A 26,167-nucleotide genomic window follows, 5' to 3' on the forward strand; every position below is an offset into this window, starting at 1 on the left:
TATTTTGTTGTTGTTGTTGAAGTTTTACTGAGATGTTTGACCAAGTTTTACGAGCTCTTTTGAGATTATTTCGAAGATTGTGTCCAATGTCACAGCCCAGGCAGTCTGCTGTACTCCATCGAGTTTGCATGCTGCAGTCAAAACTTCAAGTATCACTTCTTTAAGCTCCTAAAAGAAAAATAAAGAAAATAATGGTTATTTTTGTTTGTTGTTACAAAGAGCTTTTTTAGCCATAGCGCACAATAACTTTTGTTTTGTAACCATGATTTTGATTTTTCTATGAGAGTGAATGAAACCGAGATCTAGTTATCTCGCTTACTCTCATAGGAAATTTTGAAGACATGTTTACAAACAAAAATTATTGTGCGTTGGGCATAATGCCCAGCACACTATAACTTTTGTTTGTAAACATGTTTTCAAAATTTTCTATGAGAGTGAGCAAGATGACTAGATCTAGATCTCACTCACTCTCATTGAAATGTCAAAAACATGTTTACAAACAAAAGTTATTGTGCACTGGTCATTATACTTCGAAACAACATTCATTCGTAATTTAATATTTTTAAATTATGAAAATGCAACGAAAAATTCAGAGAATGTTCATTCTCTGAATGTTCGTCCAATTCGTAAGTATGTATATCATAATATAAAATAAAATTCTAATATAATATCCCATTTCGTACGTAAATTGCAGAATTAAGGCAGATTTAGGCAGGTTTACGTATGCATAAATTTAGAAAATATATATTTTTTAACACAATATTATTTAGAAGTCATCCTTGAGATGTCTGTACAGAAAATTACTTTATATCTTTTAATAAAAAAAAATTGTCAAAAGTTATACTGCATAAAGGCCTCTGCACATTCACTGAGAAGAAAAAAGAGGCTACGATTAACTTTCTTTCCTCGTAACTTTAACACTTTTTAGGTGTAAAAATATATCAACATTTTTCAATGTTAATTTTACACCTTTTTAAGGGTAAAATTAACATGAAAAAGTGTTAATTTAACACCTAATACACCTAAAAAGTGTAATATTTACACCGATTTCGGATCAATAATGCAGGGTAAAATTAACATTTCCGGAATATTATTTTAACTTTTTCGAATTTCTCTTAGAAGCAATTCTCATTAAAAAATACTTCTTTTGGGAGGAAATCGTTTGCACAGGTGTAGGTATAAACGTCAAAATTCTATCAAAAGTGCAACTTTTGACGAAAGTTGCTCCCAATATGTGTAGAAACCCTAACTGTACTAACATCCTTTACTCAAAAAAAGTTAGAAACTCCTGCTTTACACAAAATAAATTAAATTTTGTTAAAATTTATTGAAAAGTTCTCTCCAGAGAACTCTCTTCTCTGATCATTCTGGATGAATTTCTGCAATTCTAAAAACGTTTTCGTATTAGGGGTACAAAAAAGTTCTCGCTATTCACTGATTGATGATACTGTCAAAGTCAGTACGTACTGGCGGTATTTGTAATCAACTTCGTAATGATTCTTTATCAATGGATTGTAATTGGTAGTACATTTTGTTTTGGAAAAGTGTAAACAACATATTTCTTCATAAAGTTTACCCTTTAAGGACGAGACAGTTTTTGCTGACCGAAAATCAGCAATAAAAATTAAACCAATGAACAAAACCAGTAAAAGGTCTTATATCTGGCTTTCGAAAAGCCAACAGAGTCTGATTTGGTGTATTTTTTGTCTCTATGAACGATAGGGACAAAAATAGCCTAAAAATTTAAGTAATTTTTCTGACAATACTAATGAATGATAATTTTCAATCTAATGAAAAATATTATGTTTAAGTATTGTAGTTTCTTTTCTCAAAACGGTTTTGCTTAAAAAAAATTGGAAGTATAAAAAATATTTAAAATTAATTTTCATTATAAGAATTTAAAAATTCGTCATTTTTGAGCTTACAAATTTACTATATAGCAAATAGCTGGAGACTTCCAAAAAATATCCTAGATTCCTTCAACCTTGTACTTTGCAATTACGTACAAACATAAATAAAAAATGACTTCAGGTAGTCAGGAAAAATTATTCTCTTTATGGGACACCGGTGTTCCAATCGTCCTTAAAGGGTTAAAATGACGAGTGACGGGCCGAAAAAGGCTCATTTGCGGGAACTCCTATTATTCTGCTTTCGCCAAAAGAAATCTGCGGCTGAAGCACATAAAAATCTTGGAGAGACTTGCGGTGACCATGCTCCATCAGATACAACATGCAGAGATTGGTTTAAATTAAGGTGTCTACACATTATAAGAAATTTCTATCAAAAATGAGCTTCAAGAAGTGTTCTTCAAGAAAATTGCCTACACATTGGTGAGAATTTTTGACAAAAAGATGGATTCTTGAAGAAAATTTGTCTAATGTGTAGACAAATTTCTTCAAAAATCATATCCAATTGAAGGAAATTTCCATCAAGAATTTTTGAAAGAAATTATCGGCTACACATTGGAATAAAATTCATCAAAGTCATTCTTGACAGAATTCTTGAAGGAAACCATCACGATTCAAGATTGTTTTTCACGAAAATTTGTTATTTTCTGCTGGAAAAAGTGAGAAAAGCGTTTGGTGAAGTTCCTTGGGATAGTATTTAGTGAATTTGTGAAGAAGGGAATAGTGTTTTTCTGGAGATGTCGTTCCTGGTGGAATCCAACCCAGCCTTTGAAGGAACATTTCCTGTAATTTTCCTCCAGAAATTGCCGGAAGTTAATCCATCTGTGTATTCTTGAGGTGTTCCACAGTACAGTGGCCTCGTACTCCATGGATTGCAAGATGGATGGAAAGGAGAAAATTTACGGGCACTTTGGAATCTCTGCCTTGGTTACCAATCAAAACAAGAGCTAACCAGAGCCACCGAGGAGATCTCAATGCAAACGAGAGCTGTCCGGAGCTACCAGAAGCCATCACTTGAACCCCCAGAAGAACATCAGAATGATCTTTTATATCATTCACTTTCTCAACCACTAGGAACTCTGTGGGATTGCTTCCTTTCGAGAACATCAGAACTGGATAGCCAATTCCTCATGTCAATGGAACATGGAACCCAGTAAATAAATCAGTAGTGGAATTATTTTGGAACATCCATGGAATTTTCACAGGAATATTCTTCTATTATATTAATTTAAAAAAAACTACATTTTTTACATAATAGAGATCCTTTATGTAATTTTTTTTTTATTTATTAAGGGGTCCATCTGGAAGATGATTGCCCCGCCTTTATGTAATTTCTAATGATTATTTATTAAAAATTCCTACTTTTAATAACATAATGAAATGTAAAGGACTAGATTCAAAACTAGATTTTTTGGGAGTCTTAAAGTGTAATTTTTGGAAAATACTCTTAAGATCTCATAAAAAATCCTCCTGATATTGATAAAATCCTTTCCACAAGCGTTAAAAACTTGAATGAAACTTTTTACTGATCAAAAAAGACAATAAATTTCAAAGGCTGTCTCTTATTTGAATTTTAATGCGAAATTAAAATTGAAATAAATTTTATTTAATTTTTGGGAAACTGCTCTTAACATTATTATACTAGATTTTTTTTAGTTCATTTATTTTAAACCGCTTGTATTATATTATAACATCCCCACATCTGATATATTTTCTACTACTAAAAATAAGCAAACCTAAATATTTAAAAATCCATGTAATCTTCTAAATTAAAAGTCCTTTACATTGCATTATGTTATTAAAAGTAGGAATTTTTAATAAATAATCATTAGAAATTACATAAAGGCGGGGCAATCATCTTCCAGATGGACCCCTTAATAAATAAAAAAAAAATTACATAAAGGATCTCTATTATGTAAAAAATGTAGTTTTTTTTAAATTAATATAATAGAAGAATATTCCTGTGAAAATTCCATGGATGTTCCAAAATAATTCCACTACTGATTTATTTACTGGGTTCCATGTTCCATTGACATGAGGAATTGGCTATCCAGTTCTGATGTTCTCGAAAGGAAGCAATCCCACAGAGTTCCTAGTGGTTGAGAAAGTGAATGATATAAAAGATCATTCTGATGTTCTTCTGGGGGTTCAAGTGATGGCTTCTGGTAGCTCCGGACAGCTCTCGTTTGCATTGAGATCTCCTCGGTGGCTCTGGTTAGCTCTTGTTTTGATTGGTAACCAAGGCAGAGATTCCAAAGTGCCCGTAAATTTTCTCCTTTCCATCCATCTTGCAATCCATGGAGTACGAGGCCACTGTACTGTGGAACATCTCAAGAATACACAGATGGATTAACTTCCGGCAATTTCTGGAGGAAAATTACAGGAAATGTTCCTTCAAGGCTGGGTTGGATTCCACCAGGAACGACATCTCCAGAAAAACACTATTCCCTTGAATATTTAGAAGATTTTCTTCACAAAATCACTAAATACTATCTCAAGGAACTTCACTAAACGCTTTTCTCACTTTTTCCAGTAGTGAAACAACAAATTTTCGTGAAAAACAGTCAGAAGAGGTAGAGACTTGGAAATGATGGCAATCTGTCAAAAAAATTTTTGATGGAAAATAAAAAACCCAATGTGGAGGCATTTTTCTTCAAAAATTCCTTCAAAAATATGAATTTTTCTTTAAAAAATTCTTGAAATAATTCTTGATGAAATCAGCTCCAATGTGTAGACACCTTAGACGCTTCAAAAAGAATAACAATATATGAGGAGTTCAGAGCAAAAAAACGCTATTTTAATAGGGAAATGCATACGACTTAGAGTTTTTTTGCTCTGAGCGCCTCATATGTAATATATTATATACAATATAATATAATATGGACAATATTTTGAATGAAATAATATTTTCTAATTTTCTTTAATAAAACTTGAATTTTCACAAAAAAGAAACAGTGCAGTGAGAACTTTTTTGTACACCGAATATTTTTTGGAACTGTTTCTGTGTTGGCATTTAACCAAGAAATTGAAATACTCCCAAAAAGCGTGACGCAAAAAAACTTACAGATATTTCTCAAATATGTTGAATTCATAAACTAAGTTTTTTTTTTAATTATGTTGCTTAACACTTAGAAGGACCCTAGAGGCAGCCGCTGCCAATTTTATTTTCAATTTTATTTTTTATAATGAAGAATATATCATTTCGCCTGGAGGCCTGATTGAATGCGTGCAGAATTTATCTGGCTATTTTTTCGTTACATAATTTTTAATAAAAATTAAATATTAATGTAAAAATATTGCAAAAAACAAAAAAACTGCGCTGCACCAAGTGGCAGTTACTGCCATATGAATTTTATATGGGAGTTTGACGTTTTGCAGATGTAATTTTCTTGATTGTTAATGTGTAAAAGTGTTAAAAGAATATTTTGAAAGTGTTATTGCAAATTATTGTGAAGAAAAATACTGAAAATTCAGTGAATTATTGAGGTCGTAAAACGCTCAATGAAAAAGCATTCTTCTATGATTCTGATGAAGATGAAAACATCGAATAGTTAGAAATTCTTAGATACAGTTACCAAGGAGATGAAATTTCTGGATCAGACACCAGAAAAGAACTGACTGAGGCCCCGAATGTTAAAATATAAGTAAAAATGTCAAAATATTTGTAAAATTCGAACAATGGCAGCGTCTGCCCCTTGGTCCCTCCGTGACACTTTTAGTTAGGGTTCTACGAAGCGTTAATTCTGTTATTTAGCTTACAGTCAAGTATGCTAATCCGGGCGCTTCGCTATATGGATCATTTATGACTAATCCACTTAAAATAATATTTTTATTTTTATTTCCTTAATATAGTCACTACAGTAACATAATATAACTATTAAAGTTTGTGAAAAAGCAAAAATAATATTTTTAACCATTAAATAAGTGAATGCAATCGACTCATTTCAATCTTGTGCCAGCTGGGTTCTTTACTAAAAATTTTCTCCCAGTGATATTTTCGCTAATGACAGCTGGTTGATTGAAAACATTTATTGTTTTTTCCTTGTGAAAAAAAAGTATTTTAAATCCAAAGATTTAATTAAAAGTGAATTAGCGAAAAGATGACCCAGTTAGTGCATGCTGACTTATTTCAGTATTATCATTATTTTATAAATTTTCTTTAATATTTTTGATAATTTTTTTTGTATTATCTTTCTGAATGAAACAGTGAATAATTCTATAGATTTAGAAGAAGTAAAAAATAATTTCATCAGTCCAAAAACAAGCGTTTAAGTAGCACTCTTCGGAAAACGATCCAGTTACCTCATTTTACTATATTCATTGACATATTTATCAGCCTCATATAAACATTTTTTGTACAAATTATACGCAATGAAAAAGTTCATTTGGTGGCTATTTCTACTCCGATCTCCCCTACGGCCAAATGACTGGATTAGCAGTAATTAAAGGTAAGTACCTTAAAATCAGTATAACTATCTCTTAAGTTTGCGAGCAACTATTTGAGAGCTTTCTTCCGACAAATTTTTCAATAGATGATTATCAAGAGTAATATTTCCATAAACAAGACGTAATGTTAGAACGACAACAGGGGTCTTTTATTGATAAGAATTTTTTTCTCATTATTAATTTATTATTACTTATTGTAAAATATTTGATTACTCAGACACTGATCTAAACTAAATAATATATATTTTTTGTTTGGTTTGTGTTTATTAAACAATTCATTTATTCATTCATTTTCAACCGCTTAGACTTCTCTTTATTTATAAAAACTTTAGAAAGTTTTATGGTAGCAATAAGAGTATTCTTTTGACGAATTTTTCTATAAAATCAATTACGTATATTCCTGATTTATTTATTAAGCAAAAAGTTTGCAATCCCATTTACCATCGGATATCTGTTAGCAACTTTTAATTCCTAACAAAAAAGCTCTTAATGAATACTTTAACTGCAGAAAATAATCCTTTACAAGTTTAAGTATGAATATCCTTACCGTGCTATCACACTAGGATTTTTTCAATTTGTAAATTCAATTTAATTTTCAGATTAATTGTTCCTATGCGTTATTTTTCATTAAAAATCATTTGGAATTGATAGATTTTTGCTGATTTATTGATATAACCTGATACTTGGCCCACCAGAAAATGTTTAAACGTGGTAAAATAGCAAATGTGGTTGCTCAATTAAATTTGAATTCAGCAAATTAAAATGTCAAAATTGCTCATCAATTTCAATTTTATTGCAATGAAATTTGTGGCCAAAAAAATAAGTACAGTGATCAGTGATAAACTTGTACGCGAGCGAAGCTTCAGTATCGGGAGTAATTTGCTGAATTCCTCCAAAGCAATTCGAAGGAAATTGTTGTGTCAAGAAACTGCAGTTGAGAGTCTCTTCATGAGCCCCCTTACCTACAACCCTTTCTTCTGGCTTTGGGGATTCTTTTGTATAACAGATAAATTCCGGAGTTATTCACAATCAAAAATCTCGAGGCACTATTTAAAATTGAGCAAATTTCTTGCAAAATGTGTCCTGGCTGTGAGAATTTTCAAATAAATTCTAAAAATCTTATAATGCTCAATTGGCTCAATTGAATTTAACATTAAATTGAGCAAATCCTAGTGTGATAGCACAGTTAGAATTTTAATCATATTATACTTGAAATTCCTAATAATCTTATTTATTTTCACTATCAATTAATTAATGAGAAAAATAGACTTACATTAAATGATGTCTGGGTAATATTCCTTTTAAAGTGCGTCTTAGCAATTTCGGTCCAAATCTCCACGAGTGTTCCCACTGGATCGGCAGTGTTGAAGGCATCAACAGATTTCTGGAAAACTAAATTACCAACATTATAAGAATTTTCCCAATTTTCTACTTTAAAAAAAAAGAGAAAATAAGAAGATTTTCTAGCATTACTCACCAGCTATAACACGTCCTGCATGACTTCTAAACATGGCACTTCCCTTGAGATTCTCCCGTGGAACATTACGAAATGGGAAGTACTTCTGATTGTGGGGATATTTCTCAAAGAAGCGCAACAAAATCGCTTCACCAGAATCCTCGGGTGCATTCGCTACGGTTACCCACGTGCTCTTGACTATCTCAATCTGCTCTGGCGTGAGACTCGGCATCTTTCACGGTATAAATTTCTGCAAAATGTACAAGTGAGACTTCAATTCTCTCTTCTCTACACAGAGATACACCACCATCATCCAGAATTAATTTCCGCCCCGGATCTCCCTTCCGGATGTCTCCTCAAACGCGAATAGTGAGATAGATTAGTGTGTTGGAAAATTCTTCCTGATTTTTTTTGTTTTTTTTTTTTTACTAAATATTGCACAATATAAGACCTTTTATTCAAAAGTTAGCGATAAATATTTTTGGGTCAAATGTAACAATGATACGATAAGATTTAAATAAATAAATATTCAGTAGAAAATATACTAAAATACTAAATTGTAAAATTCTGTAATGAATTGATGAATGGTTAAATTATGAGAATCACGTTCTCAGGGGTGGAGATTTTCCCGATTTCCTCAATCATTTCAGTTTCTCTCAAACTCACAATTCTGTACACTGAGAAAAATGGATAGTAAAAATGACTAATTTCAATTGGGAATTCTAAACCAAGATACAGTTTGTAATTTCGGACAAATCAATTTAGAATTCGGAAAACACTCTTAAAACTTGATGGAAATCTGTTGAATGGTCTGAAATTGGATAATTACTAAATTACCTAAATTATTACTACAATAGATTATCAAAGTCTGAAGTTTCAAAATGATATGTCCGGAATTTCACGCTGTCCGAAATTCCAAAATTTAGTTAAATTATTATTTTTAATTTAGAATCTTAAAAAACCTTTAAAACAGTGGAATTTACTATTCAATATTTGGATTATAAAAATCATAAATGAGCTATAGGGGGAAGTGGGGCTACTTTGAGCTGTGGGGCTACATTGTTATACGATTTTTTCGCATATTTCTAAACGAAACTGGGTTTTAACATGATATAATTTGGATAGGCAAAATAATTGTGTATCTAAATAAAATAATTGTAAGAACCAGCTTCATTTAGAAATAAGCGAAAAATTCGTATAACAATATAGCCCCACATCTCAAAGTAGCCCCACCTCCCCCTACAATTTTTAAAAAAATTATTAATTTATTTTAAAAATTTATTGGGAAGCTGTACTAACCTAGAATAGATTTTACTTTATTTGGATAAATTATTGACCTTGATTGAAAAAAAAATATTTTTCCTCATAAAATTAATATTTATGTGGTTTTTGTGGTTAATAATCCGGATTTCAACCCACTTCATCTTTGTGACTTGTGATGAGACCTTTTTGAAAGAGACAATATTCCAATTGTAGGCGAGTAATTGTGTTATGAGATGTCATAGTCATAGTGGTCATAGTACTATGGGCCAAATTATTAGTTCTTTTTACAGATTTTCCCATACCCGATAGTCAATTTTTAATTAAAAATAATCTTGAATATTTTTCTGAATTGCCATTTTTCAGCGGAATAGGGTAAAATTTGGAAAGGTGGACATTTTAAAGAAACAGCTAAATTTCAATAATATATTTACTTATATGCTAAAACCGTGTTTTATAGTCCAACATTCATCGATTTTTGACTTTTAATAAATCACACTAAATATTAGAATTATCGTTAGAAATTAATTTTACTTAAATGGATAATCCTTATTTATTATTAGTTTGTTATAAACTGTGCACTTTGCGGCCATTTTTGCCGATTTTTTTTGCCATTCATTGTAAATTTTTCAAGTTCATAAGTTTCGTAATATAAACAATATTAAAAGAAATAATTTTAGAAATATTTAAAAAGTCCAAGCGAATATTTAAAGAAGAAGATATTCGATATTCGTATTACAGATTCATGAAATTAAAAAATTAAACTGCAACATTAAAGAATTTGAACTTACTCAAGAAGATTTTTTTTTCAAGTAATTACATAGGTTTATATACGTAAATTCCAGAAAAATTCGGAAATAAATCTTAAAATCAGAGGTGTGCAAGAACCTTTCGAAACCGAAGAAATGTCAAATTAAACTTGTACATCAACGGTCGAAATGCTACCTGAACAAACTTATTTTGACGTTTTTTCGTTTTGAAACGGTTCTTGCACACCTGTGCTTTAAATATTTGGACTTATTCTCATTTACAGCATAGTATTTTTAATTTTACTTCTTTAGGTTTCCTGTAATCTTAAAATTCGTTACGAGGATTTTTTTTAACTTCTGATTTTCATTGATTTGATTTGATTTATTGTAATTTCTCTTGTCAATTCTGTCAATCTTCTAATGGCTCCGGCACACTTTTGGCTCGGTATAATTTCATGAACTTAAAATTCGTGTCCATGTCCCTTACACGCTTTGCATATATCTGTCGCATTCTTTCGCTTTCGAAATTCGATTGAACTAAATTTAATTTGGAGTGATGTTCAAAAGAAGAAGAAGAGTCTAAAAGTGTGGCATATACATATGCAAAACTTTTAAGACAGAAAGGAATGTAAATTTTGACCGTATGAAATTTTCCTGATCTAAAAGGTGTACCAGAGCCATAACTGGACAAATCGCTAGTTTACCAATCAAGAATATTTAGTCCTATGTCGTATAAATACTGTTCGTATGCATTTGGCAAGAATAGTAAAAAATAGTCGCTTAATACACTTTGTCCAACTTTCCGATACCTCTTGTCCGACTTTCCAAAACCTCTTGTCCGATCTCTTAAATGTTCTATTTTCAAATTTACGAAAATTTTTCAATTACTCTACTGAGCTTTCATAATAAAAACAGCTAAAATTCTGTTAAAAGATTCCTTAAGATACCTCACGAGGTTAAGAAAAGGAAAACAGTAAATGCATTTAAAGTAAAACTTTTTCTTAAGCGTCCGAACTTCTAAATTTTACCATATGAATTCTGGCTAGAACTGTTGCTATTTTAGTACAAAAATGGATGTTTCTTGTATTTTATTACAGACAGATCTTTTGCCCTTAAAGTCCTAGGGTAAAGTTTGTAATTTCGGACAACACGAAATTCTGGAAAATTCAATTTAGATTTCTTAAAAGGTTGATAAAAATCAATTATATAACCGTCAAAGTACTTTATACAGTAGACTCTCTCTCAATCGGGCGAAAAATTTTGTTGACAGTTTTTCACGTTTCATTTTGAAGCAAATTTGCTCAAATTCGCTGCAATTCCTCCTATTTTATTATGATGTTTTATAATTGAGCATTTTTTGTGGAATTTAGAATGACGTTGACCCCCAAATCCCTCAATAATTTGGATGATTTTTTGCCCCATATGCCCGATTGAGAGAGAGTCTACTGTACTTGCATATTTTACGAAATTATCACTAGATGAATAAAGATCGAACTATCAAATTGTTTTTGCAGTAGGCCTAATGGTAATAAAAATCATACTCATTTCTACTTTCGTTTGATGGTATTTCACTGCAGAAGATTCCTTTACGTCTTTGAAAAGCTGATAGAACATTTTTAATTTCGGAAAATGCGAAATTCCGGACAACGCAAAATTCCGGATGAAATTATTTTACATTTTTTAAAGTGTGGTAAAAAATTAATTACATGTTCTTGAAAGTACTCTATACTTGCACAATTACGAAATTATTACTAGATGAACAAAGATCAAACTTTCAAATTGCTTTGTCCGGAATTCCGCCTTGTCCGGAATTTAAAATTTTATGCCAACAGACCTAATAGTTAAAATAATCACATTAATTTCTATTTTCGTTTGATAGTATTTCACTGCACCAGATTTCTTCGCGTCTTTTAAAGCTGTTATAATATTCTAAATTCCGGACAGTGCGATATTCCGACCAAACCTATTTTACATTTTTTAAAGCCTAGTAAAAAAATCAATTACATAATCTTGAAAGTACTGCATAGTTGCATAATTAGGAAGTTATTACTAGATGAACAGAAATCGAACTTTCAAATTGGTTGTCTAGAATTCTGTACTGTCCGGAGTTTGAAATTCAGTACCAATAGACTTAATAGATTAAATTATAATCATAATAGTTTATACTATAGTTTGATAGTATTTCACTGCAAGTGATTCCTTCATGCCTTTAAGAGCTTGGGTATTTTTTGTAATTCCGGACAATGCGAAATTCCGGACAAACGAGAAATTCCGGACAAACTATTTTACATTTTGAAACCCTGGTAAAAAATCAATTAAAAAATATTGAAAGTACTCCATAGTTGCATAATTATGAAATTATCACTAGATGAATAAAATCTGAAACTTTGAACTTAGTTGTCCGGAATTCCGTACTGTCCGGAGTTTGAAATTCAATACCAATAGACCTAATAGATTAAATAATTATTATAATAATTTCTACTATAGTTTGATAGTATTTCACTGCAAGAGATTACTTCATGTCTTTAAGAGCTTGGGTATTTTTTGTAATTCCGGACAACGCGAAATTCCGGACAAACCAATTTAGATTTCACAAACCTCAATCAAAATAATTGTCAAAGAATTCTAATATTATTTCTGCTTGATAGTTTTTCACTCAAAAGAAAATCTGAAGAAACAAATTGTACCAAACAATTTTTCTCAGTGTACTAAATTAAATAACAATATTTTGTACGTGAAAATAATTTTGAAATTGTCACAGTGAGACTTGTGCTTTTTTTTCTGTTGTACACCATCGGAGGCTGAGGCAAAGATATTGCCTATTTAACTTCACAGTCACATAGAATACCTAATTAAAAATTCTCACTGTTTGCACAAGATGAAAAAAAAACTGTTTCTTATCATTTGAGAAAAAAAAACCATCTTGTGATTTTCTTTTGCATGTGATTAACAGAAAAAAAAATTCCACTGTTTCACTAAAAATCTGCGGCCTCAGTACGTAAAAAAAAGCTCATTTAGAAGTTCTTATCATATGTCACATCACCTTTTTTTCCCCTATTCATGATATTTTTTTCATGTGTATTTTTGCACTTTGTATGTTGTACAATTTGCGTGAAAAATAGTCCAAAATAAATAAAAAAAAAAAGAAAAAGAGCGCTTTTAAAACTGCTCTGGACATCGAGTGTTTTAGTATATTGTAGAATGTCCAAGAGCATCAATGTCAGGTTCTTTGGCGACGCGAGAAAATGGGAATTAATTGAATCACAATCGGCAGAATTGTACTCACAAGCTCTCGTTGATAATAAATTTTCTCAAGCACAAAACACTTCTGGTGGGCAGTTTTTTTTGTTGTTGTTAATATTGTTTCTGAGCAACTCCACACGATACGATGTGTTAGGAGCAAAGGCTTGCAATCAACTGGAATTTGGTGTGTACTGAGAAAGCTCCTTGACTCGATCAGCTCTCGGTGGATTCACATTTCGCGCATTTTATATACACAAACACCCAGCTGGTGTTCTCAAATTGGTATTTCTCTTGTGAGAGCGCCGATTCACAACCATGGGCCGGAATTCGATCTCACAATATCTCTCTCATCGCACAACAAATTTCCCATCCAGAAACTCTTTACTCCTCCTTTAACACCCCCAAAAAGTTCAATGGGAAAACTAAAGCAAACAGCACGAACAGAAAAAATGAGTCTCCAAGCCAAAAAATTGGAGCTTTTCTAAAGTCATTCAAATTCAAATACTTTAGAAGGTAATTATCTAAGCTTCAAGCATTAATTGCGCGCCAATTTTCACTGACCATTGTCCAGATTGGAGTCCGACCCTCGCGCCGGTTGGCTTAATAGCGTGTCTTAAGAAAACAATAATTGAGAGTCAACAGACAATAAAATAGGAATGGAATTCGTGTTAGGGAAAAACGTTCAGCATAGGCACAATTTTGCTTATGGTAACTTTGAATAAATTATTTGAACTTCTTAGGGGAATGTACTCTCCCTTCGAACGTTCATACCTTCGAATAATGTGAATTTTCTTTAAGTTTTCCTAAAGGCCTCTACACATTAGGAGCAATTTTCGTCAAAAATTGCATATTTGACAGAATTTTGATGTTTCTACCTACAACAGTACAGACGATTTCCTTCAAAAGAGTAATTTTTGACGAAAACTGCTTACAATGTGTAGACACCCTAAGAGACTTAAACATTTCTATTAAATCTTAGTTAGCTTATTTATCAATTATTCATAATTATGTGACATTCATGTGGAAATATCTTAGAAAAAGTAAAAGAAATTCACATTATCCGAAGGCATGAACGTTCGAATGGAGAGTACTTTCCCCTACAGTAACGTACATACCCAAAAATTCCAACAAGATGACAATATTTTGCAAAATTATTGTTATTTTGCCAAAGATTTTTGAAAAATTAAGTCTACAATTTATGATTCAATGGTCTAATTACTAATCTATATTAAATTGCTTCTAAACTTACCAAAATATCTTAGGGTAAGTGTACCAAATTTCGGTCAGCTTGCAATTCCGGCCATTTTTTACTTCCTCGAATTTCCATGAATTATTAGTTTTTGCATACTCTGGAGATTATACAATGCAAAAGAATTCCCGAAGGGCAGGAAACTATCCCAAGCGGCATTTGATATCCAAATATGTAATGTAGGGTAACGTGTGGAATTTCTGGACAAGGTGCTTTTCGGGACATAATATGGGTATTTCTGGACACATCAAAAATCCTATAAATATTTGTTTTCCTATTACTTTTAAGTTATATATGAAATATTAAGCGCTTTACGTATCAGACAAACATAAAACTTCTGAAATTTTATTTAATTTAAACCGTGAATACGCGTGAATTGTGAGTGTCCCATTTCACTTTTTACAAGATCTTCAGTGTGGTCAATTTTGCAGATGACAACACAAACAGTGCTTTTTATTTCGATTTATGTCACTTTAAAAGTGAAATTTAAGCATAATTTTTATGAAAGAGTGAAGTTTAGACTTTCTACTTAAATGTAAATAATCAGGCTCGGTGAAATTTATTTGCATAATAGCGAGTTTTGCCTGTCCCGAAATATACTACTCTTACTTCTTTACATTTTTTGCTATTTTGTATAAAAAATGATGCATTTTTAACATTTTTCGATAAGAATCTTATTCTGGATAGCATAAGGAACATAAATATCTGTATCAATAATGAAAAAATTATTTGAAAAGTCGTTAATCTGTTTGAAACTTGAAAGTGCTAAAAAGTGTCCCGAAATACCACACGTTACCCTATTTTTCAAATGTAACCAACATATTTTCAACGTAACCAATCTATTTCTAAAGAATATAATGTATGAACAAAATGGAAGTATATAAACTGAAAATTATAAGCGATAAATACCAAAAAAAAACAACTTAACTAAAAAATTTATAGAAAATATCAGTTATTTTCTATTAACAAGAATATTACATTTTATTTGATAAATTCCAGTTAATAATGTTGGTATTTCCCCTTAAAATTACGACTGAATGTTTTTAGATCCACAAACAGGTCATAATATAATTCATTTTTGAGTGAAAATATGTGAATCTATGTCGAAAATATCGAAAGTATATTTATCTTACATATTTTAGCTGTTATGTTGACATAATGACGTGAAATTGTATGAACATCATGTTTTGATAATTTTTAGTTATATTTGTTCCGTAAAGGAGACAACTTGTATACAACTTGTGTTCTTTTTGTATAAAGCTGCCAAATTGTCAAATTCTGTTTTATTTACTTAGCAGAGGTTCATTTTAGAGTGAAAATTTGTGAAAAAAGTAATATTTAACATAAATTGAAACTTTGAAGTGTGCCAGCGTGTCCAGTAGAGGCGAGTACGTAGATAGAAAGGATTAAATTCGACAAAGTAAGTGTAATTGATGGAAAAATAATGAATTAATACTTTATTTGTGAAAGCTAACATTTTCTTTCTTTAATTGCAGTACCTATATCAAAAGTAAAAGCGTTAGAACGGCTTCCTGATCATTTTACGTGAAACTAAATTGCATAAAGTGTGCCCAGAATGCACACTGTTAATATATATCACTACTGCAATGTAGTGATATAATTGTTATAAAAAATCCATATTTTGTATACAATGTAGAACATAATGTGAATATAAAAATGAAAATATGTAAAGACGTGTTTTATTCTATATTTCGTTCTTATTCGGGTTAGAATATATTTATTTTATTTTATTAGAATAAAATAAGTTTGTGGCGTAAAAAATTACATTAATTAGGTTTCATCAAACACAATTTAAAATAAAAATAATGCAAAAAACATTGATATGTGCCGATAACTGTCTAGATTTGTGTTTAATGCGATATATTCTGTTAATTAGCACAGTTAAAATCTAAAATTGATAAACTTTTTAAATGAAAAGGGTGGAAAATTCATTCAATTTTACTTTCTTTAATTTTACAACTTTCCCCTGGGAATTTTAAGTCGGGAATGGAATTTTAATCACTAATTTTGTGTCCTCTCATGGAAAACGGTCGTTGGATTGAACTTTCATACACGATAAAAGTGTACGAGGCTCTTTAAATCTAACTGAATTGGTGAAGATAAATAATAATTATTCATTCGAGAAAAATATTTGAGAACGTTTTAAAGAAAAATGGAAAAGAAATGACAGTTCTTCATTCGATAGTTATAATATTGGTATTACAGAGTGATTATATTTTATTCAGTCATAATCGATACATTTTACTGAACATAATTCCGTAATTATATCTAAAATAAAAATTTGTTATATTATCATTCACCCGAATATGGGCCTCTTTTATATGGTTATTTGAAAATTTCAAAATTAGTTTTTCCGAGTAAAAACAATTGAAAACAAGATCTTTCATTCATTTTTGTGCAAAAAATAACTTTATCAAATGTATCGACTATGAGCAATTTGACAGCAAGCGCATTTTTCTGAAAAGTTTTTCAAAAATCAAATCCTAATGGCTCCGGCACACCTTTTAGATCAGGAAAATTTCATGAAGTCGGAATTCGCTGTCCTTTCTTTCTCACATCCTTTGCATATGTCTATCTTATTCTCTTGCAGCCTTCTTCTTCTTTTAAACGTCACACTAAATTCAATTTCGATCAATCGAATTTGGTATGCGAAAGAATGAGATAGTCGTATGCAACACATATGAGAAAGAAGGGGACTCCAATTTCGACTTCATGAAGTTTTCTTGATCTAAAAGGTGTGCCAGAGCCATAATGAATGAATTTCGATTTTGGTTTTCAAAATTTCAGAAATGTATTGTTCGAATATAGCATTTTTTTTTATACTCGAGTCCCACATTAAACCCTGAGACCTAAACTGACTCTTAAATTTCAAAACTGTTTTCGGAAAATACGAATCAGATTTTGAGGTCAATTTTACGATTTCAAAAAATAACCCTAAATTTGTCTAACAATTGAGTAGCATTTTTAGTTCTGCAATATTTTGGTCAGTACAAAAAATGAGCATAGCGGAATTCTATAAAATTTCAGCCAGCTCACAATTTCGGCCACTTACTTTATTTCTCAAAATTCCATAATAATTTAAGTTTTCTTTATTCTAAAGATTGTTCAATACATGGAAAAGGAACGAGATTATGTCAAAAAGAAGGAAAAGACCTTGGAAGAGTTCCGAAATTACCCAAAGCAATATCTATATTTTTATTCATTTTAAAACACATTAAGAATAATTTGAGAGAAAACAAAAAAGAGAAACTATAAGGATCTTTCTTTATTGTTAGTACAGTGCCCGTTCTCTAATCCGGATCGTCGTAATCCAGACCAGGCACCTTTGAATTTGGGAACAGCTTTGAAATTGGGATTTTTCTTTTGAGATTTATCTTAGCTCCATAGATTAAGCTTAAATTTTTCATTAATTCCAATATTATTTTCATTAACCAGAAAAAAATATTTTGAAGAAAAGAAAACATGGTTTTTTAAAAATATTTTTGGAACTTTCTTGAGGAAATTTCTCAAAATTTGGTTAGAATCCAAAGCAATTAACTTGTCCATTGATATCAATATCCGCAACACATGAAGTAAACATCATCTAAAATTAATACAAGTCTCACTGGACACAGAAGTTTAATCAACAAGAAGACAGCAACAGAAAAAGAAACGGAAAATAAGGTAACAAAACAAATTAAAAGGTGAACAAAACCAAAAGCGTCTTAATTGCAAACGAATATTGGATTATTAGATGAGTGCCGTGAGATTGTCGTGGGAGAATTAATTAAAATAAATGGTTTTACAACTGACATGCGACCTTTAAGTGGTATCACTCGTGTGCGTTTTTTTTAATCGTATTTGAACACTTTGAGAGTCAAATATAAATTTATGTCCAAAGTGAAAAATAGAAATTATATAATAATAGTATTTGTATTTTTCCACATTGACCATCCAAAATTGTGTATGAATAGAATACTACGAGGGCTATAATTAGTTTATTCTATTTAGCACGTGGAGAACTTGTTCTACATTCTAAAAAAAAGTTTGATTGCTATTTTTTCTTAAATTGACTCAAAACTGCTTTATATTGCGACATAGCATGATCATGAAATTCTCAAAAATATCTTCACTTTTTGTAGGAGATACGACGTTGTTTGTTTTTCTTGTGGCTTTTCTTTAAAAAACCGTTGTTGCCTAAATTAAAGTCATGTTATTATCATAACATAATTACACGATTTTTTGTACTTTTTTCAAGACTCACAATTTCGCAAGTATCAACTTATATTGGCTTATCATTTACAAAATGATTAGCTCTATGACGAAAAATCAAAATTAAATTTGTGCTAATATTAAAATTCATAATGCTAACACCATATAAAAGTCATTGAAGAATATTTATTAATTTATAGTTGCACAAAAGAAATAGCACGTGCCTTTTCTTAATTTCAATCTAACTCATCTTCCACCGGAAGAATTTCATAAATAATTCGCTTAGAATATAAAATATGATTTGTTTTTTAAACTATGCATTGGATGAATGACTAATGAAATTTTTAGTATTCAAAGCATAATATGGAATGTACATTTGCTAAATTCCTAAATAGATTTTTGCAATACTAAATATCTCAGGTGTTTAAGAGAGACAAAATATTTGTGGAAGCAATTTAATGAATATGCTACCAAAAACCGAATGAATCTTCTTGCAGTTACGTGCAATTTTCAAGGAGAGAAATTTATGTTATCATTTCGTAGAAATATCAACATGCGTCAAAATATGAAAAGGAAAAAGAAAACCTATTTCATCACAATGTTGCTTCATTGCGAGATTCAAGATTGTGTCTTCCAAAATTTTATTTAAAATGCTCTCATTTTAATAGCCACATGAGTAAGAACTTATCAATTTGATTGAAAACATTATTAAAATTCAGACTTTTTTCTTATTTTTCTTGAGAATATTTCAGTTTGGAGTGGCAGCCACTCAGCAAATTTTAAATTAGCATGATTTATGACAACATTACAATTAACAACAAAATGCTTGAATGTGTATTTTGCAATAAAAAAGCATTGTTGTAAAATTTAAAAGACTTCGCAGAATGCTTGATTGTTGTTTTAATTTTGATAAGTGAAATTATTGCGAAAAGCAAAGTTACATTGTTCAATATTATTTGACATTCCAAAAACTCAATAGGGTAAGGTAAGTGTGCCAAATTCCGGTCAGCTTGTAATTTCGGCCACATTTTTTGTTCCTCGAATCTCATTGAATTTTTAGTTTTTGCATACTCTAGAAATAATACAACAACAAAAAAAAGAAAAAAAATAACAAAAAATGTCTCTTCGATGAACAAGATGATCTAAAAAAGACATTAGAAGAATTCCAGAAGGGCAAGGAACTGTGAAAATGAAGGTGGCCGAAATAGGCCACAAATGTAATGTCTACATTTTTATGCATTTTTGAATGTATTAAGAGTGAATTTAGAGAAAATAAAGACGTTAGACTGCCTACAAGGTTTCATGTAACATTCCTTATAAAGAAATGCCGAAATTTGGCACACTTACCCTAATAATTTGGTGGAAATGTTGATAATAATGTCAGTTGATAATAATGATGGCAGTTTGAGGAAGGAACAGTTTAATGTACTATGTCAAAACTTAGAATATCGGTTTTGATTTCTTGTTCTGCAATAAATTTTTATTAGCCAACATTTCCGGGCCTTGGTTGGGACCTTCCTCAGAGCCTACATACTAGGTCCTTAACTTGAAATCCACGGCTTTTTAAATAAAAAAAAATTGAAAAATTTCAGAAGAAAATACAAAATTAACCCTTTAACGACGAGACAATTTTTACGGACTGAAAATCAACAATAAAAATTAATCTGGGAAACATAATCAATTAGATTTTTTCAATGGAATGCAAACGTTTCAAAATATTTTACCGGGACCCGTTTAATGCCCCCAAAAGCTAATTTTATAATTTTCATTCAGAAACGCTTGAAGATCGGCGCCTTTGATTGTTTTTGGCCTTTTGGTTTTTTACATTGAAATCACCATTTCTAAAGCATTTAACCATAATTTTCTCGGGTGATTCTCGATGGTACATGTTGTCTGTGGACACCTTTAATCAAATAACGTACTTTACTTAATTTTTTTTCTTAAGTTAGAGTGATAAAGTAAACACTTCCCGCTAATGCTGAATTTTTGGAATAAAACTCGACATTTTCTTACATTAAAAAAAATATTGTTTGAGTTGCGATATCTGTCGGAATTCTGACTATTCCGGCTATTGTTGGTAGATGACTGACTTCTTAAATAAACACAACTTCACACATGTCACTAGTGTCATTTAATTGTGAACCACAGATTTCAAATTGAGGATCTAGATCACACAGTATCAAATAATGATTCTTTTTTAAATAAAAATAGTTATAATAATTTCCGAAAGTCGCGTAATGGCAGTGAAATTGTTCCCCGTTTTTTATGTGAGTAACTTTTTCAGAAATTGTGTTTTTGTTTAAAAAAAAGCATGATTTGTTATTGCAGAGGCGTGCAAGAACCGTTGAAACCGAATAAACGTCAGATGAAACATATACGTCAATGGTCAAAACGCTACCAAAGCAAACTTATTTTGACGTTTATTCGGTTTCAACGGTTCTTCACACCTCTCTGTGTTACTGTATGTAGGCCCTGAGGAAGGACACAACCAAGGACCGAAACGTTGGCCAATAAAAACTTATTGCAGTACAAGAAATCATGACAGATATTCCAAATTTTGTCATAGTACATATCCTAAAGGGATTCGAACCCGGGACACTTGCTTCATAGAGGGAGTGCTCTGTCACGTGACCCATTGAGGGCCTTATTATTTATTGAGTGCCATTGACGACATTGCTTACATAATAATTGCTCTTTCTTGAGAGTGCGAGCAATAAGCAAATTAAGTGGCATTTAACACCATGACATTCAATTTACTGTCTTTCTTGACATTACTTATTAATGTGTCTGTTTTTCTTTTATTTTTAAATAAAAATTAAAGGTATAGGGAGTATAAGTAAATGCCATTTAGTCATTTTTATATAGGTGTAATTTTAGAAATTATATTTCTATCAATTCATTCATAACACAATTTATTGCTTTTCGTGTCATTATTAGCACGAATTATCCTAATAATAGACTTTTTCTTCAATTTTACCATTCATGAAAATTAACAAGAAATCAATTGGCATCCAATGACTCTATTAAAGTGAATTGGAAAAAAAGTCTATTATTAACGTTCTATATTTTACAATAAGTATCAATTTTTTACAACACAGGGAGAAACTTCAAAAATGTAAAATTAGTGATAATGTAGAGTGGAATCAAGATGAATAAAAACAAATAACAAAGTAATAAGGTGGACCAGATCGGGCTGGTGATGACGTAGATACTTTTTGGAGGTTATGTCAAAAATTATCTGTTCGTGACTCGCGCCAAAATCTCATGCGAATACATTTCTATAAAACGTTGGGAATATATCAAAATTATTAGTTTAATTGTTAACAGTAATGACTATTTTTATCAATTAAACTACTATTTGATGTTGTTTCTGTTTTTCTCATACTTTTTGCCAGAAAATTCCACTTGACAAAAATTATTTTCACGAAACTCGGCAGACCATACACCATATGAGCAAATCACAAATGTGTCAGAACATTCAATACTAATATTTGTTCCTTGGAAAAAATTCAGAATAAGTAAAATAACACAGAATTCGAAATATAAATCACGCTAAACAAGAAGCAAATATTAATTTTCTTTAATTTCGTAAGACTTCTACAAAAGTTTTAAGGACTCATAAATCCATTTCCTCATTAAGATTTCCACATTTTTTGTTTTGTGTTAAACTAAGAAAAAACAAGAAAAATCTTAAAATGAGTTTTCATTGATTTTATTAACAAAAACCTATATTATTATGTTATTTTTTTCCAACACTTTCTAAAATTTTCCTCTAAAATTGACATCCTTACGTATGTATCAGGTATGAGTTTTTTTTAGAACTGTCAAGAGGAAATCAGTAAAGAAATTTAAGGTGACATTTCGTCAGTTAAATCAGCATTTGTCGTAACTTCCTTTTGACAACTTTTCAGGAGACGAAATTTTCAGGTCAATATTATTTTTCTTAAAAATGAGCCCCGAATGCAATACTTTTGAGTCAAAATAATAAAAATGGCACTAATAAACTGTAAGTTAGCTCGAGAAAATCTTTATAAAATTATTTAAAAGCTGCAATATTGAGAAATATGTCAGAAGAAACACAATAATATTTTGTCGTAACTTCCATAATTTATAAAGCCGTAACTTCCAATGTATGGAGATCTTGGAAGTTACGACAATTTTCAAAAATGCATTATATCAATTTGAATTGTTATAGTGATAATAAGCGCCATTATTTGACTAAATTAGTCAATAATACTATTATCCCTGTCCATAAAAGCCTTTATTTCATAAGTTTTATTGAATAAATTTTGTGTGCCACGTCGCGTGTTTTGTTTTGAATAAATGACAGATGGGTAGGGATTTTTTCTCACTTTTTTCTCGCAAATATTGAATTAAAATGATTTCATGTTACACTATTTGCACTGTCTTTCGATATTTGGAAGAGTTTATAAACGTTTTGTTGAGAAATATTGCAATTTTGCTGCAAATTACAAGCCACATAAGTGAGCAAAAGAAGTTACGGCAAATGCTGATTATTGAAAATTTTGTATGGAAATTTATCGTAACTTCCCCAAATATGGAAGTTACGACAAATTCTGATAAATTTTTCTTAATTAAGGGCACTTACGATAATTTTTATTTAAAATAATTTTTATTGGGCTTATAAAAGTTTCTTTTTCACAAGTGCGTTTAATAAACAAAATTACGCTGATTCCAAATATGTATATATCTCAAAATCGCAAAAAATAAGTTACGATAAATGCTGATTTAACTGACGATTTGAATTCTCATTATGGTTCTTTCAGTACTATTTTACGACTATTTTGGATCTTAAATTATTTAATTATTATCAAGATTAAGATCCAACCTCATTTAATATTCAAAGTTCTTAATTTTTGTTACAAGACAAATAAAAAAGCAATATCGATTTGTTCCAAGGCATATGGTACAATTTTGCCTTCAAATGTGAAGGTACATGCCTCTGAATCTAGAACAGTTACTGAAAATATTGCTGTTGAAACATTAAACGAGGTATTATTTTTATAAGCCTGAGGCCTAATACACTTATTGGAACTATCATTGTAGTGAAACAACCTATAAAAAAAAATTCAATTTTTCTGAAGTGTTACTTTTCCTTTGTAAATAAAATTGTTGGAAAACCCATTTTATCTATATGGAAACTATAAAATGCGACGTAAAAAGAGATATGTGGTGCTCCACAACCCCATATACTGGATTGGGCAGTAAGGATAGCCTTGCCTAGAACGCTGTGAATTCTTTTTCTGTGTAACCTATAATTTTTCAAAAAAATTAATAAAATTGAAAATTGACTAAGAGTGTACAATTTTGAATGTAATCTTGTGCATATTAGCTGCATATATAATATTAGCTGCAAAATAAGATTAAATTTAAAAATTTAACAATGGAAAATCGATTTAAGAAAATTATTGAGTTTAATGGCATATATATGGACGATATTTTATCCTAGGCAATTTTAATATCATACCCAATGTGGTCATATTAGTAAAAAGGTGTTTTTTTTATCAAAATTTATCATATTATACTTATTTGAAGTTCATTAGCCGAGGAACATATATTGGACATCCAAACAATAAATATATTTTCATTTATGAAGAAAACTAATAAATCTTTGCAAAATTATTCGATTCTTATTTTTCTATTACAAATCTTTGACAAATCTGAGTTGTCAACACTGTACCAGTCGGGTAAAAGTATCTACGTCACTGGCAGTTAGATTTGGCCCACCTTGTACTTGAAACATCTTGCTAGTGTGTAGCCATTCAAAATAATGAAATAAAATATTTTAAAAAATGCTCCATATTGAAACACATTATTTCAATAATTGCTTACACTGAGAGAAATCCGAAAGCGTTAAACTAACATTCCGGAAATGTTAATTTTACCCTGCAATATTGATCCGAAATCGGTGTAAATATTATGCTTTTAGGTGTATTAGGGGTTAAAGTTACCCTTTTTCATGTTAATTTTACCCTGAAAAAGGTGTAAAATTAACGTTAAAAATGTTCATATATTTTTACACCTAAAAAGTGTTAAAGTTATGAGGGAAAAAAGTTAATCGCACCCTCTTTTTTTTCTCAGTGTACACACTAGTCAATTTTCTTCAATATTGAAACTTTTATGTCAATAAATCCTTGCAATGTGGAGCAAGGTATTTGGACCTTATCATTTCACACAACAAATCATAACATTGCTCTATCAGGTACGACGCATCGGGAGGGGAAGTGATTTGGTGACGTCAGTGTAAATCGAGCAAATCGAGAATTTACAGTGTAGCAATTGTTCCATTTGTCGTCAGTTGACTTGTTAAGCTATTTTTTTCTCTGTTCGTGAATAAAATGTGTAAATTGGTGGAAATTTTGTGCAGGAATGGCTGCCATCAGGATCTTAAACGATAAAGGTGAGTTGTAAAGAGTGGAAAAGACCAAAACCATCAAGTGATAATGTTTTTTTTTGTTCAGGAAATCCAGAGAAAAGTGGCTAAAGGAGTGTTTGTGTTTTGACTGTGATTCTCCACAATCAACAGCCAATCCAGCAAGTCCAGGATCATGAGGAAGCTGGTGGTATTCCTCCAAGACCACCCCAACAGGAAGGTTCAAAAGTGGAAGCTGCGATAAAGCAAATTCTGCGAGAGATAAGCATATGAAAATCTCCTATTTGCCAATAATTTCTTCCGGAAAGAAGACTTCCACAGTCTAATAAATTTCTGATCAAATGGGCAGATTCGAAGATCTATTGGACTTCGAGGAAGGAGTAGGGAGGTATGATCTTAAATAAATCAATTTTCTGTAAATCATTGTGAACAAATTTGCGAAAATTTGTACAAAAGAAGTGTATATTTTTTTTCTTTTCTAATATATTCTTTCTATCTTTGCAGATTTCCTCAAACTACTTTCAAATATTTCAATTTAAACCCACCAAATACTGCAAAAATCAGCAAAGAATATTTTCAAAATTTCAACACTCTGTATTAAAATTTATTTAGTATTTTCCTGAGTGACTGTTGAAAAGAGTTAAAAGTGATCGATCATGCTCATCACCAAGATAATCACGATAATCCTTAGAAATAAACGGAAATAAATCACCAAGGAAATAATTTTAGAAAGATGCCAATAAATTAATTCACATAGCAGATAAAAGTAATTTAAGACTTAATGAAATTGTTAATTTTCAAAGAGGAGCAATTTTTGTAGTCTGATTTCAAAAACTGTTTCTAATATTTTCTAGTTTTAGGCTACACCAACTTATTTTTGTATTCAATAATTTTTATATTAAAAAGTAGGAGTTAAATATCATAATTTTCTTTAAATAAAAGTTTCTGTAATTGAAATTTGTAAAATGGAATAAACTTTTGCAAAAAAAAATTGAAAAGTGATATGAAATAAAGAATCCACAGTCTTTTACTTCAGCAACACTAATAGTAAGTTAACTCTTTCGTCTCTTTTGGGACTCTGAGTACCCAAAGCAGCATATGAATGTTCTGTGAAAAACAATGTTTTTAAATTATTCAGAACTGATAAAAATTCTATTCTTGTGGATGATTACAAACTATAAGGATGTCCAAATGTAAAATATTTTTTATAGAACCTTAATTAATTCCTGAGCTTAGATATATTTCATTAAA

The 26,167-nt window shown here is 30.5% G+C and overlaps 1 protein-coding gene across 1 annotated transcript; it reads right to left on the reverse strand.

The window, feature by feature from the left end:
* Positions 1-24: 24 nt before the first annotated feature.
* Positions 25-13,280, reverse strand: LOC129806508 (globin CTT-VI). The gene is made up of 4 exons (XM_055855152.1): positions 13,105-13,280; positions 7,831-8,059; positions 7,627-7,745; positions 25-168 (listed from the first exon to the last, which is right to left on the reverse strand). The coding sequence occupies exons 2-4, from the start codon at positions 8,039-8,041 to the stop codon at positions 25-27; spliced, it is 474 nt and encodes a 157-aa protein (XP_055711127.1). The 5' UTR covers positions 8,042-8,059; positions 13,105-13,280.
* Between the last annotated feature and the right edge of the window lie 12,887 nt (positions 13,281-26,167).

Source organism: Phlebotomus papatasi, chromosome 3 (genome assembly GCF_024763615.1).
Source record: "Phlebotomus papatasi isolate M1 chromosome 3, Ppap_2.1, whole genome shotgun sequence".
NCBI lineage: Eukaryota > Metazoa > Arthropoda > Insecta > Diptera > Psychodidae > Phlebotomus > Phlebotomus papatasi.

What these genes read in the sequence shown, in the direction of transcription:
- LOC129806508 (XM_055855152.1), bottom strand. Translation starts at nt 8,041, where the DNA reads ATGCCGAGTCTCACGCCAGAGCAGATTGAGATAGTCAAGAGCACGTGG. An exon ending in TGCAGGACGTGTTATAGCTG is followed by an intron (nt 7,746 to 7,830) that starts GTGAGTAATGCT and finishes TTGGTAATTTAG; the next exon opens with TTTTCCAGAAATCTGTTGAT. An exon ending in TTACCCAGACATCATTTAAT is followed by an intron (nt 169 to 7,626) that starts GTAAGTCTATTT and finishes TTTTTCTTTTAG; the next exon opens with GAGCTTAAAGAAGTGATACT.